The sequence below is a fragment of the Puntigrus tetrazona genome, chromosome 2, assembly GCF_018831695.1.
Source record: "Puntigrus tetrazona isolate hp1 chromosome 2, ASM1883169v1, whole genome shotgun sequence".
In the NCBI taxonomy this organism is placed as follows: Eukaryota; Metazoa; Chordata; class Actinopteri; order Cypriniformes; family Cyprinidae; genus Puntigrus; species Puntigrus tetrazona.
Genome location: NC_056700.1, coordinates 15072710 through 15084473, shown reverse-complemented (window position 1 = coordinate 15084473; position 11764 = coordinate 15072710). Strand labels below are relative to the sequence as shown.

At 40.3% G+C, this 11764-nt stretch overlaps 2 protein-coding genes across 6 annotated transcripts in view; both read left to right on the top strand.

The window, feature by feature from the left end:
* The first annotated feature begins 319 nt into the window (after positions 1–319).
* ubtfl (upstream binding transcription factor, like) lies at positions 320–10789 on the top strand. 5 transcript variants are annotated; one of them, XM_043256524.1, is made up of 20 exons: positions 320–1109; positions 3539–3633; positions 3746–3927; positions 4133–4216; positions 4340–4495; positions 4883–4947; positions 5040–5160; positions 5268–5378; positions 5467–5594; positions 5863–6004; positions 6842–6883; positions 6993–7106; positions 7220–7375; positions 7493–7621; positions 8073–8158; positions 8255–8444; positions 9078–9125; positions 9559–9624; positions 9880–9993; positions 10076–10789. In XM_043256524.1, exons 2-20 carry the CDS (start codon positions 3576–3578, stop codon positions 10178–10180), a joined length of 2097 nt encoding a protein of 698 aa, XP_043112459.1. In that variant the 5' UTR covers positions 320–1109; positions 3539–3575; the 3' UTR covers positions 10181–10789. The 5 variants fall into 5 exon arrangements, with proteins under 5 accessions (XP_043112459.1, XP_043112452.1, XP_043112436.1 ...); XM_043256517.1 differs by having other exon boundaries at positions 9877–9993; XM_043256501.1 differs by having other exon boundaries at positions 321–1109; positions 9559–9690.
* Positions 10790–11387: 598 nt separating this feature from the next.
* asap1a (ArfGAP with SH3 domain, ankyrin repeat and PH domain 1a) overlaps positions 11388–11764 on the top strand; it is a 38131-nt gene continuing 37754 nt past the window's right edge. Inside the window, 1 exon segment of the mRNA XM_043220668.1 lies at positions 11388–11546. The gene's annotated coding sequence lies outside the window, so the exon portion shown is untranslated.

Here is an 11764-nt window from a genome sequence, read left to right as displayed (position 1 = left end):
CGCTTTTTTCAGGTTTTCCTTGACTACAGTCTTGAGAGAAACGATCGCGCGCACACATCACTAATGCTCACTATTCATGAAACATCCACCATCTCCATATTTATCGCGAACCTCTGCCTAAATAAACGCTCGTCGGTGCACTTGTTTTCTCAGTCGCTCCGCTGATCCGTATGAAGCATCTCTCCCAGGCCTGGTCAATCTGAGGGGGTTGAGTCAGTCACAGCTGTCTCCTCCTTTCCTCGTGCCATTGGTCAGTTTCACATAAAGAAATCTCGTGACGATTGTGTACAATCAGAGAGCATGAGGGCGAGATACAGTCAATGGCACTTTTGCTCAGGCTGAGAGGAAACGGTGCCTCTCTGACTGTGATCTTCACGCTCACTTCAAGCCGTGGGAACTCCAAGCACAAGCAGCCGTCAGTCTACATCGTTTCTGCCAACACGTCAGTTTAACGTCAAATGGAGATAAAACTCAGCACACTGATTAGAGCCGAGTGTTTTTGGGCTGCACAGGCGAGGTTTTTGGAGCGCGGAGGCCGGTTGAGTCTCGGCGGCAGAAGAATGAACGTGGGCACCCAAACTAATCGGTTTAGCTCTTGGAAGTCCTTGCAGGGTTGGCAAAGAGTCCTGCTCTTTCGCATGGGAACCAGTAGACATTTCAGTCCTTATAAATGCTAAGCCTTAAAAGCGAACGCTCTAGCAATTTTCAAGCAATATTAACGTAGTTTATTTTTGTTAGACGCGTGCACGGCATTTGCTACTTCGCTTTAGGCGAGTTTAAGGCTTGAGAAAGTAGCGCTTTAAAATGTTGCAATATTTTAAAAAAACATTTCAGAAATGACATTCAGAAATATATCGTAATGTTCAAATAAATTTTATTTTTAAGTTTTAGCCTCCGCCTTTTTTTCTCGCATGTTTTCCCTCGGAGTTCCTCCCCCTGCGGCGCTGGGCGGAGTTTCATACCGAACCAGACGCTCCTTTTGTCGGATTCGTTTCGACCTGACTCCCCGGGGTTTACGGCTAAAAAACAGATACTTAAATACAATAAAAGCATTTAACACGAACACGTCGCTAGTTAATAAGCACATCCGTGACGGATTATTGAAAAAGGTAAGTGATTTGATGATTTTTGAGCCCGTTTAGAGCGTTTTTCAATCTGCTCGTCCCCGAGTCTTTGTAACATTCATGGCGGCTCTGCAGTGAGGGCTCTGGGGCGAGGGACGGTACAAGCGGCCGCTCACAGCTCTGTTTGGGATTATGATTCACCAAAACATAGCATTATTATACAAAGGCTGAATGTGTGACCGGGGTTAAACATTTAAGCATTTATGTTCACAAGAGAATTGATTTTATTGCGAAAATATGCGTTTTTCGATATTGTCACAATCCCTGCAAAAAATCAAAATGTGCATGCATCTACGCATGAATTGCCGTAAAGGAGGTATTTGATAGTTATATATCAAGTAACGACTTCACAAATGTAATCGGCGTACGCGATATTCCTCGTACTTTCTCCAGTAGCTTGCTCGCTAGCTGAGGCATTCGTGCCAGCGGAAGCTGCGTGGTGACTCCTGCCGGAATAAAGACGCCATTACCGGGGTTGGAAACAGACTAACGGCCGGTGCGCTACAAGAAACGTATTTAACACTAATTTATGCAATCGGTTACAGTGGTCTTTGCGCTAATTATTAAAGTAAATATACGGAGACTCGTTACTGACATTAATTTTAATAAAGCACAATGCATTTTTGGACGGTTTACTCCATGCCATACTTTATGTCAGAAACGATCGGTCCAATACCTCTTGAACGTAACACGGCCCAAAATGGTTTATTTTAATAAGAGAGTCTCGAATGTAGCTGAAAAAAAATACAGTTTGTGTGTTTTTAATGTTTCTTGGCTCCGTTGACCTTGCGCGCGGGCGGGGATGACTCTGTAACCGGGAAACCGGCGCCTCGTGCGGGCGCGCAGCGACGCCGCAGCTCGAGGAGGACGCGGGTGACACTTCAGTGACACTTCCCGGTGATGCTGGGAGCTAAATGACCGGACGCACCGTAACATACAAAACAGTACATATTGTCACACTGGCATAAAAGTACACAGTCTTTGTTTAGCGTTACACCGGATCCCGAGCTTAACATTTTTTCGCATTTATTACATTTGAAATATACACAAAACACAGTAGATACTTTCAGGTATAAAACCAATACAGTTCTATAGCTACAAAAACAGTTAATTCTTTAAAATGAATGTGTGTTATAGTGTCATAATAAAAAAGTGTGTAATATCTTTACGCATATAATGAAGTAAGCTACGTTACTCGCCTATGAACGTGCCGTACAGGCTGCATGTAAATAGAGAGCGCTCGTGGAGAACGGGGAAAAAACCGAGGCTTCCGGGGCACCGATGCACGCTGGCCAGGGTCGCGCTCGGTCCTCACATCTTGCCGCTCGCGGTTACATAATCCCAAAGGAAAGTCTTTTCTGCCGTTCCTTGCCAAGATGACCCCCGACACCGTGTACGTACGTTTCTCTCGCATCCTCAAATCGTCGCATGAATCGGGCAAGAAGCCCGGGATAGATGTCGGTCCTTTCCTCGACGCTTTGCTTAGCCCATCGCTAAAGGTGAACCCAGACGAAATGCGCGGTTTGTTGGTGGATAGACGTTGGAAACGTGCCGTTAGGGCATCATTGCCATGGTTTCTCGGCGTTCTCCGCCGCCGCTGGCGCACTGTATGGCCGCGGCGTCATGACGCGTCCGCGTCGAGGTGGTCCAGAGGCGGAGCATGAGCACGTGTTCCTCCGGGTGGCAGCGATGACATCCAGAACATTCATTAATCTTATCACAATTACAAGACCATTCACAAAATCGAATCACACGTCTATTAAGGAGATTTCATGTCACTAAATTCCCCTGTGTTATGACAGTAGTTGTAGCAATACATTTATTCATTAAAACTAACTAGCATCGGTTTGTTCATTGTGTTTTTTCCCAGTGATAACTAATATCTTTTTCAGTTTCAGATTTTTTTTAGATACTAGTATTTCTATAAATAATTTCAAATACTAGTATCTGTATATTTAGTCAGTGGTGATTTTATTACATTATAATGCTTATTCCTTTGCTAATATCCACTCAATATGACATGAAACGATTCTATTGTTTACTGGTAACAAACTGTACATTTTTAAAGTTTTTTTTTTTTTTTTTTTATTATAAAGATTATCTATTTTCCAGCGAGCATGTATTACAGCATAGTGACTAGTAGTACATGAATGTACATTTAATGTACATTATGTATAGTATATTACATTATGTATTTTTTTTTAACAATGAATAAAACCATGTAATTACTTGGTTTTTGATATTTTATTTGAGCCAATTAGTACTGCCTTATAATTAGTCATAATAAAGTTAGGCTTGTTTGTTTTCCAGAAAAGAATCTGTGTAATCAGCAGATTACTTGTTTACAAAAATAATCATAGTTGCACACACATACATATATATGTATAACTCCTGAATTGTCTTGTTTTCTCTAGAGAAGTGTCAAGGTGGAGCTTGGTGAATTCTGTCATCATGAATGGCAGCACCAGTGTGTCTGGCACCCAGGCAGGACGAATCAAAATTGAGTCAGGTAGACCTGCACGCTGTCCATAATAACCGTATTCACACAGACAGATTGCAGTTATATCCAGCCTTTAACCATTCTGCATGCATAATGGATTGATGTGCACTGTTTTCGTTAGTTGCAGATACATGGAGCAAAGAGGACTGTCTGACCCTGCTGGAGAGGATACGCAGTATGCTACCTGATGGAGACGCAATGAAGTATAAAACCACAGAGTCTCATTTTGACTGGGAGAAGGTGGGGTTTGGGGGTTTCACTGGAGACATGTGTAAGCAGAAATGGCAGAAAGTTTCCACCGAGGTGAGCCAAATTCCAGCGAGCTAAAGTAATAATGTGCCTGTTTTCCAAATAACTGTAATAAGTGTTTATGTTAAAGACACTTTCTTTAGATTGTCCATGTAAAGATTATTTTATGTTAAGCTTTGCCAGCTTAATAATAAACAGAGCGTTAAAATTATTATTTGCCTTCTTTCATTGGAGTCGTGAAATGATTTTCCCACCCTAGGTGCGTAAATACAGGACGATGACAGAGCTCATTGTTGATGCCATTGAATATGTGAAGAACCCTTACAAGGGGAAAAAATTAAAGGTGAGCTTGCTAAAATATACAAAGAGTACAATATTTAGCATTCTCTTTTTTTCTGAATTTATGTTATAGGCTGATGTGTTATGTCAGATAAGTTTTAAGTGTTTGTGTTTACCTCTGTTTTAGACGCATCCAGACTTCCCAAAGAAACCCCTCACTCCCTATTTTCGTTTCTTTATGGAGAAGCGAGCCAAGTATGCAAAAATCCACCCAGAGATGAGCAACTTGGATCTTACCAAGATTTTGTCCAAAAAATATAAAGAGCTTCCTGAAAAGAAAAAGGTTAGTTTTTTTGGGTTGTTGCCCTGAAACACTTTTGGGGAAAGTTTTACTTTTCCTTCGGCGTGTGAAGTGTTGTACTTGATACTTTAAGATTGTATTTTGTTTGCTTGTTTTTAATATGAATGCAGCCCACTGTTATTGTTGGAGTTCGGTCAACTAAAACCATTAAATACATTTTCAATTATTGAAATAAAGAAAAATCACATTAGACAAATTACTTAAATGACAAATGGTTAAAACTCAAACAGAAAAATACTATATGAAGTTCTAGAATTTAATTCTTTCCGTAGTTTTGAGTCATGTTTTCCTTAAGTGTTTGCAAATATCACTTTTGAAAGTCATCTGTTTTACTACTACATCTGTAAATTACACAATTACTTTTGTCAGCTAAAGTACATTCAAGAGTTCCAGAGAGAGAAAGAGGCTTTTGAAAAGAACATGGCAAGATTCAAGTTAGTGTCCATGTTCCTCTGCGCAAAAATACCTAACACATAAATGTCAGTTTTTGACCGGTGATTCAGTGAGAAGATTCTGTTTTTTTAAGGGAAGACCACCCAGATTTAATAGAGGAGAGAAAGAAGTCAGACCTCCCAGAGAAGCCCAAGACCCCTCAGCAGCTATGGTATAACCATGAGAAGAAGACCTACTTGAAAGTTCACCCAGAGGTAGTTTTAGTATAACCAAGTGTTTTTTCTTATTTCGAGAGCATCTCATCAAATGTAACTATTTATGGAAAGACCTACACTCACTTTTCCACGTTTGATGACTGTAGGTAAGCCAGAAAGAGCTAAAGGAAGCGTTACGTAAACAGTGGTCCCAATTATCAGACAAAAAGAGGCTAAAATGGATCAGCAAAGCTCTAGAGCTGCAGAAACACTATGAGGTATGTCTGTGTGTTTTCACAGTAGCCAAAAAAAGTAGCCAATAATCTTGGTTGATTAGAGGGATAAAGGATTTTTCTTTTCATACAGGACAGCATGAGAGCGTATCTTGAAGCTCATCCAGACGCAAACTCTGAGGAGCACGTCAAATCTGTCCTGACCAAAGCTGAAAGGCAGCTGAAGGACAAGTTTGATGGCCGGCCAACCAAACCACCACCGTATGTTTCAAACCACTAAGAAGCATTTGGTTTTCTCAGGAATCTCTTAATGTAGTTGTTTTGCATGGCTTACACAGTCTTATCTTACCAGAGTCTTGCTCATTATACCAAGATATACTGCTGTTAGAATATAAATAGAATGGTGGTCACCGTTTTAAATATCGGTAATGGTTCTTCTATGTATTTACAGTGTTTATGATACGTTCTATTCATTATATACTGTGCATTGCATTCATTTCATGTATGTGTTTATTGCTGTGTTCTGCAGAAATGGCTATTCTCTGTACTGTGCTGAACTAATGGTAAACATGAAGGACGTGCCAAGTACGGAGCGAATGGTGTTGTGCAGTAAGCAATGGAAGATGATGACCCAGAAAGAGAAGGATTTGTTCCAGAAACGATGTGAACAGGTCTGACAGAGCAGTCCACTCTTGGTTTATTTAAGAAAAAAAAGTTATGCTAAATACTTTGGAAACTGGTCAATGGCCAGTTTAATAAATATGTATAGATATACATGTAAATACATGTCCATGTCTATATCAATATGTTTATATTCATATAATTTAGATTATTTAAAGAAAAAACATGACTTTTTTTTAAATATATAAATGCTTACATTACATTCACCTTACATAGAACATTTTAAATGTACTTTTATATTGCAGTAATTTCACATTCAATCTTCACATTTATATACAAATGACATATTTATAATATTTGTTTAATGGCAACTTTTTTAAGAGGGCCAGTGTCACTGATGCCAAGTAATAATAATTTCTCTATAAGGAAATTTCCTATAATAATTAACCACTGACTATAGCCATTATAAATAAGAACTATCAACTTTAAAATTTTTTAGACTTCAAAAATAACTTCCAAAAAGTAATCTTCACATAAACCCATTATAATAAATGTTATATTTAGGCTAGCTGTGCCCCTCAGCAGAAATCCACATAAATGAAATAAAGTTATCCAACACTAAATTCTAAACTAAATACAGGTAAATACTTACAGCTATATTAGAGCTTCTGTAACGTCTCCGGGTTTAATGTGATTCTTTAGTTCTGCCGCTAAATAAAAAATTCTTGACAAGAAAATAGCGATTATGATGGGGTGGCCCACCCAAACTGCGTCCCTCTTCAGATAGGGGAAGATTTTTATTATTGCAGTTCTCAATAACACAGTTGTTACAGCAACAACATGGTTTAGTTATAACTAAAAAATAAAATGTTGATCTCTCTCATCAGAAAAAGAAACAGTATGAGATCGACCTTCAGAGGTTTCTTGAGGTAAGTACAAAGCGCTTTTTAAAACGGTTAATGTGGAAATTCAGATTCTGCTTTTAAAGAGAAGCTTTGCTTATTTTGACACTTTCCCTCAATCTCCGTTTCTCTGCAGAGTCTCCCAGACGAGGAGAGGGAGCGTGTGTTGGGAGAGGAAAAGCTGGGAGGCAGCAAGCTGAACTTAGCGGGTGTAGGCAGCCCCCTAAGGGCCAAATCCCCATCTGTGAAGGTGGGCATGTGCAAGATGACCTTGTTTATGTTCTCGCATACTGCTAAGCTCTGGTAGTATGTTGTCTGAGTCAGAAACACGGATGCATTTTTTTTTTTCTTCCTGTGCCGTAGGAACGTTGTCGTGACCCAGAGCAGGAACAATGGGTACATGGGCTTTCAAAAGAGAAGCGAGATGGTAAGAAGAAAACACGGCTTCCTGAAACACCGAAGACTCCAGAGGAAATGTGGCAGCAGAGTGTGATAGGAGACTATCTGGCTAAATACAGAGTAAGAGCAACATGAATAATTTTTCACTTAATGCAAAGAATCAGAGAACGCTAAAGAAAGATTTTTGACAACATAATCTAGAAACTTTAAGAAGCCTTAAACCGTTGATCTTCACAGAATGACCGGAAGAAGGCACAGAATGCAATGGATGCTGCTTGGAAGGCCATGGAAAAGAAGGAGAAGATTCCTTGGATCAAGAAGGCTGCAGAGGACCAGAAGCGATACGAGGTTCAGTACCGGACCGTGGTCAGTGACCAGACGTTTTGACCACTGTCTTCTCACCTGTGCTGAAGAAATGTCAAAATGTTGGTCACCCCTAACTTTCCTCCTCCCCAGAGTAGAGGCGGAGGGGTCTGCAATGGATGCTTTTGTGTCTGTGTGTGTATATGCTGAGTCTGTGCTGTTTTTAGCAGAAGTTGGTGGAAATCGTACTTAACGTTTGATGAGCGCTACTTGCCATTGTTGCAGTGATGTTTTATTGTCTTCATTTCAGTGTCCTGTCACTTATTCTGGCATATTCTCATGAATCTTGATGTGCTGTAACTGTTGTTTTTGCAGCGTAAACACATGTAGATTGTGGTTTATCAGCCTGCTTATTTGTTTTCTTGAGTATGTCAACTTGTCTTATGTCTTGTTTTTGTGTTCAGGTTGAATAGAAAAGTCTCTTTGCTCATGTCTTTGTTTTTCCATCCTGCAGAGAGAGCTGTTAGAAATGAGGACAGTTCTGTCAGGACAGGGACAAAGAAAACCAAAATTCGATGGCGAGCCTAAGAAGCCCCCAGTGTGAGTGTAAATTTTGTAGCTTGTGGCTTTCTGAGAAACTTGCGCTCCTATTTCTTGTCTTTCAATGCTACTTTTTCTTCTCTTGTCCAACCTCAGGAGCGGGTATCAAATGTTCTCTCAGGAACTGCTGACTAACGGCGAGCTGAATCACTTCAGTCTGAAGGAGCGCATGGTGGAGATCGGAAAGCGATGGCACAAGCTTAGTCAGAGCCAGAAGGACAAATATAAAAAACAGGTGGAGGAGCAACAACTAGAGTACAAAGCTGAGCTTGAAGCCTGGGTGAAGGTAGGAAGTTTGCTCAGACTTTCAATTCTACAAATCAAATATGCTTTTTGGTTATTATAGTGTGTTTGTTATATGGTAGCTATTTATTGTCCTGTTTATTTGAAAATACATTAAAAAACAATTTATGTATGCAATCACATACACAGTTCACCAAAAACAATTCTGTCATTAATTACTCACCCTCACGTCATTCTAAACCCCTAAGACCTTGCATCTTCAGAATGCAAATGAACATATTTTAAATGAAATCAGAGAGCTTTCTTTTTTATTATGTTTTATTTAAACAAAAGCCACTTATTTTTTTGAAAAACAAAGGTAGTTTCTCAGCTTGTATTAAAAAGTCAATAAAAAGATTATGCACGAAAAATACTTTTTAACCTGAAACTTTATTTATTTTTAATAGAAGGTCAAAGATGTATTCAACTGATTATGTTATACATTTTTCTAAAACTATTTTTGCAACACCATACGCAATCAAAAAGAATACAAAGAGCGCTCTTTTATGAAACTGGCACATTTCGAAAATATTTTCCTAAGGTCTCAGTGACCTCATTTATCACAAACAAATTGTGTAAGCAGTTTGGAGATGTGAAGTAACATATTTCCCTCTCTTTTTTTTTCTTCTTTTCCTAGTCACTATCCCCTCAGGAGCGTGCGGTATATAAAGAGTTCTCATCCACGGTAAGTAATCGCTAATTTTTGTGGCTATAACTTTCGCTTAGAACTTTGTATATTAGCGTTACTTCTCACACAGTCATCCATATAGCTGAGATTGTGATTTTACTCTTCTCTATATCTATATACCCCCTGCACTGCACGGCAAGATGAGGCACCCCGGTTAATTTAGTTAATTGACTGTGCTCTTAAAAGCTGTATCTATCCATGCCATCACGTGCGGCTCCATTATTTCTTTCTCCGTATTTAGAGTCACATCTCTTGGCTCAAACTAACATGACTTGAATTGATGATGATCTTAGGGCTATACTGTGGGGCTACTAATAATTGCTCAAGCTTGAACGTGTTTGTGTTTTGTTTTTTTGTGTTTTTTTTTGTTTTTTTCCCCCATGCCACTCTGTCCTTGCACCCCCACCCCGCCCTCTCTCTGCCCTCACAGAAACGGCGAAGCACTACAAAAGCACGAGGTCCCGGGGCGAAAGTCCGAGTCACCAAGGGGAAGGCGGTAGGTGCCAGGGCCGCGACGGTGGGTCCCGGGGGGGGCAAGCGTTCCATGGCGTACCGGGCCAAGGTAACGCCCGCTCTCTCTGGGCAGCTCACCCACACAGGCTGTGGACTCTATATGAAGTGGCTTAGGGTGTTACTTCACTTTCACTTTAAATGTCATTAATTGATTTTGCCGATGGTGCGTGTGTGCAAATACAGTGATATGCTCCTTTAAAGAGAGTTTGAGAGATGTGTGACTCTTGGTTTCCAGCAGGACACATCCGACTCGGATGAAGATGATGAGAAAACCGATACGTCAGACTCGGAGGATGAGGATGATGAGTCATCTGGCAGCACTGACAGCGACGACGACGACGAAGACGACGAGGTTCATTTTGCTTCAGTTTAAATTCTAGAAAATCAGTCTTGTTATCAGCACAGGTATTCATCCTTTTCTAATGTCGCCTTAGAACGAAGATGACGAAGATGACGACGACGACGAAGATGACGACGACCAATCGGACGGTTCCAGCAGCTCCTCATCAGAAGATAGCATTGACTCTGATTCAGACTAACCTGTCCCACCCCCTCTTAGAGGGGGCTGTGCCGGACACACCCCCCCCAGCAACACCCCTCCTGGAAAAAGGGGAGGAGGTCCAGTAGCTGTGAGCTAAACAGCATGCAGCATCTGGCTCCCTATCTTTACAGGGCAAAAAAACAGAATGGGGCCAACAGCTCTCCCCATCACCGTGTCCGTTGTGTCATGCGACTTTAAGTCAATCGGACAAATGTTTTTTTTTTGTTTTTTTTTCCGTTGTTGTTTTTTTTTTTCTTTTAAAGGAGTTGTGTTACATGTGTGGTTATCGCATCAATTTTATTGCCTTTATATAGGTGTGTTATTAAAATCTGTGTTGTTTTGTTCTTTTTATTTTAACTAGAAAATAATTTGTTCATTTAAGCCGGTTGAGCTTTTATAAATTACGAAAGTATCAGGGTCGCTCAGAGGTGGATGTTAAGGATGAAAGACTTTAAAAACAAAGGAGATGAATTCTCCTGTTCTCCTGTTTATATTTGTTTGCCTCACTTAGTTGTTGGGGCTCTGAGGGCTATATAAGCTGCTCAAGTCTTGTTTGGATCATTCTGTTGCAGATCCTCAATAATAAATGCACTTTTTTCCTCTTGTACTAATTTGTGTATTTTCTTGTGAAAGGTAATATATATTCACATACTGTTTTGCAAAGGGACTTTTATTATTTGGATTGGAAGGTTTTCTAATAAGCCAAGTTATAAAGTTAGTTATGCCTTTAGAGCAATGCAATGATTTCCAACCTTTACAGATCCAGACCCAGACTTTCAATCAACAGAGGGAACCTCATGTTGGATTTCACACTTCTCTTTTAATTATAATATAAATTATTATATGAATAAGTCATATACAAAACAATAAACACACAAACACACACACACACATACATTATTTGATTACCTTAATTCTTGGATGCGCATTCCTTACAGAGACGAGGTTGAACAGCACGATGTTTTCACAAAGAGCGAGGCTGTCATTTCTGTCAGTAAGGCTGAATTTAATACCGCATAACGCGTTCGTTTCGCCAGCGGTGTCAGATTTCTATTTAAAAGTTAAGCGTTCCCAGTTCCTGCCATTAGTTGTGGTCCTGTGCAGGATTCCCTCCTCCGGCCCCCTCCGGCCCACATGCTTGATTTTCGCTTCCTGTCCAGCAGCTCCAGATGGGGCAGATCAATGCGCGCATTCCAGCTCATTGTAACTGTAGCGGCATGTGATTTCAGCCCGTAATGTCCGCGCGCCGGATCGAGCACAATGCAGTGAATATGGTGCCACTTGGAAACACGGAGCTTTGTGCACAATTTACTTTGCAATTACTTTTGAAGCTATTAATACGGCGTGAAACCGCAGCTGTCTCGGTAAGTTATAAGGCGTGGTTATTTTCCCCGAGTGGCAAAATTTGTTTTAGATAATGTGATGTCAGCAGCAAATAGAAACTTCAGGAAAGATGCGCTTTTTTCCTAGGAATTGTAATTTTCCTAGGAAAGATGAGAATCACACTTAATTATTGACTTGTTTATTTCTCAGGAAAGTCCTGCTTAAACTGTAGGATGTGTTTAGCAACATGGTAGCTGGT

What these genes read in the sequence shown, in the direction of transcription:
- ubtfl (XM_043256493.1), top strand. Translation starts at nt 3,576, where the DNA reads ATGAATGGCAGCACCAGTGTGTCTGGCACCCAGGCAGGACGAATCAAA. An exon ending in ACTTGAAAGTTCACCCAGAG is followed by an intron (nt 5,161 to 5,267) that starts GTAGTTTTAGTA and finishes TGATGACTGTAG; the next exon opens with GTAAGCCAGAAAGAGCTAAA. An exon ending in AGCTGCAGAAACACTATGAG is followed by an intron (nt 5,379 to 5,466) that starts GTATGTCTGTGT and finishes CTTTTCATACAG; the next exon opens with GACAGCATGAGAGCGTATCT.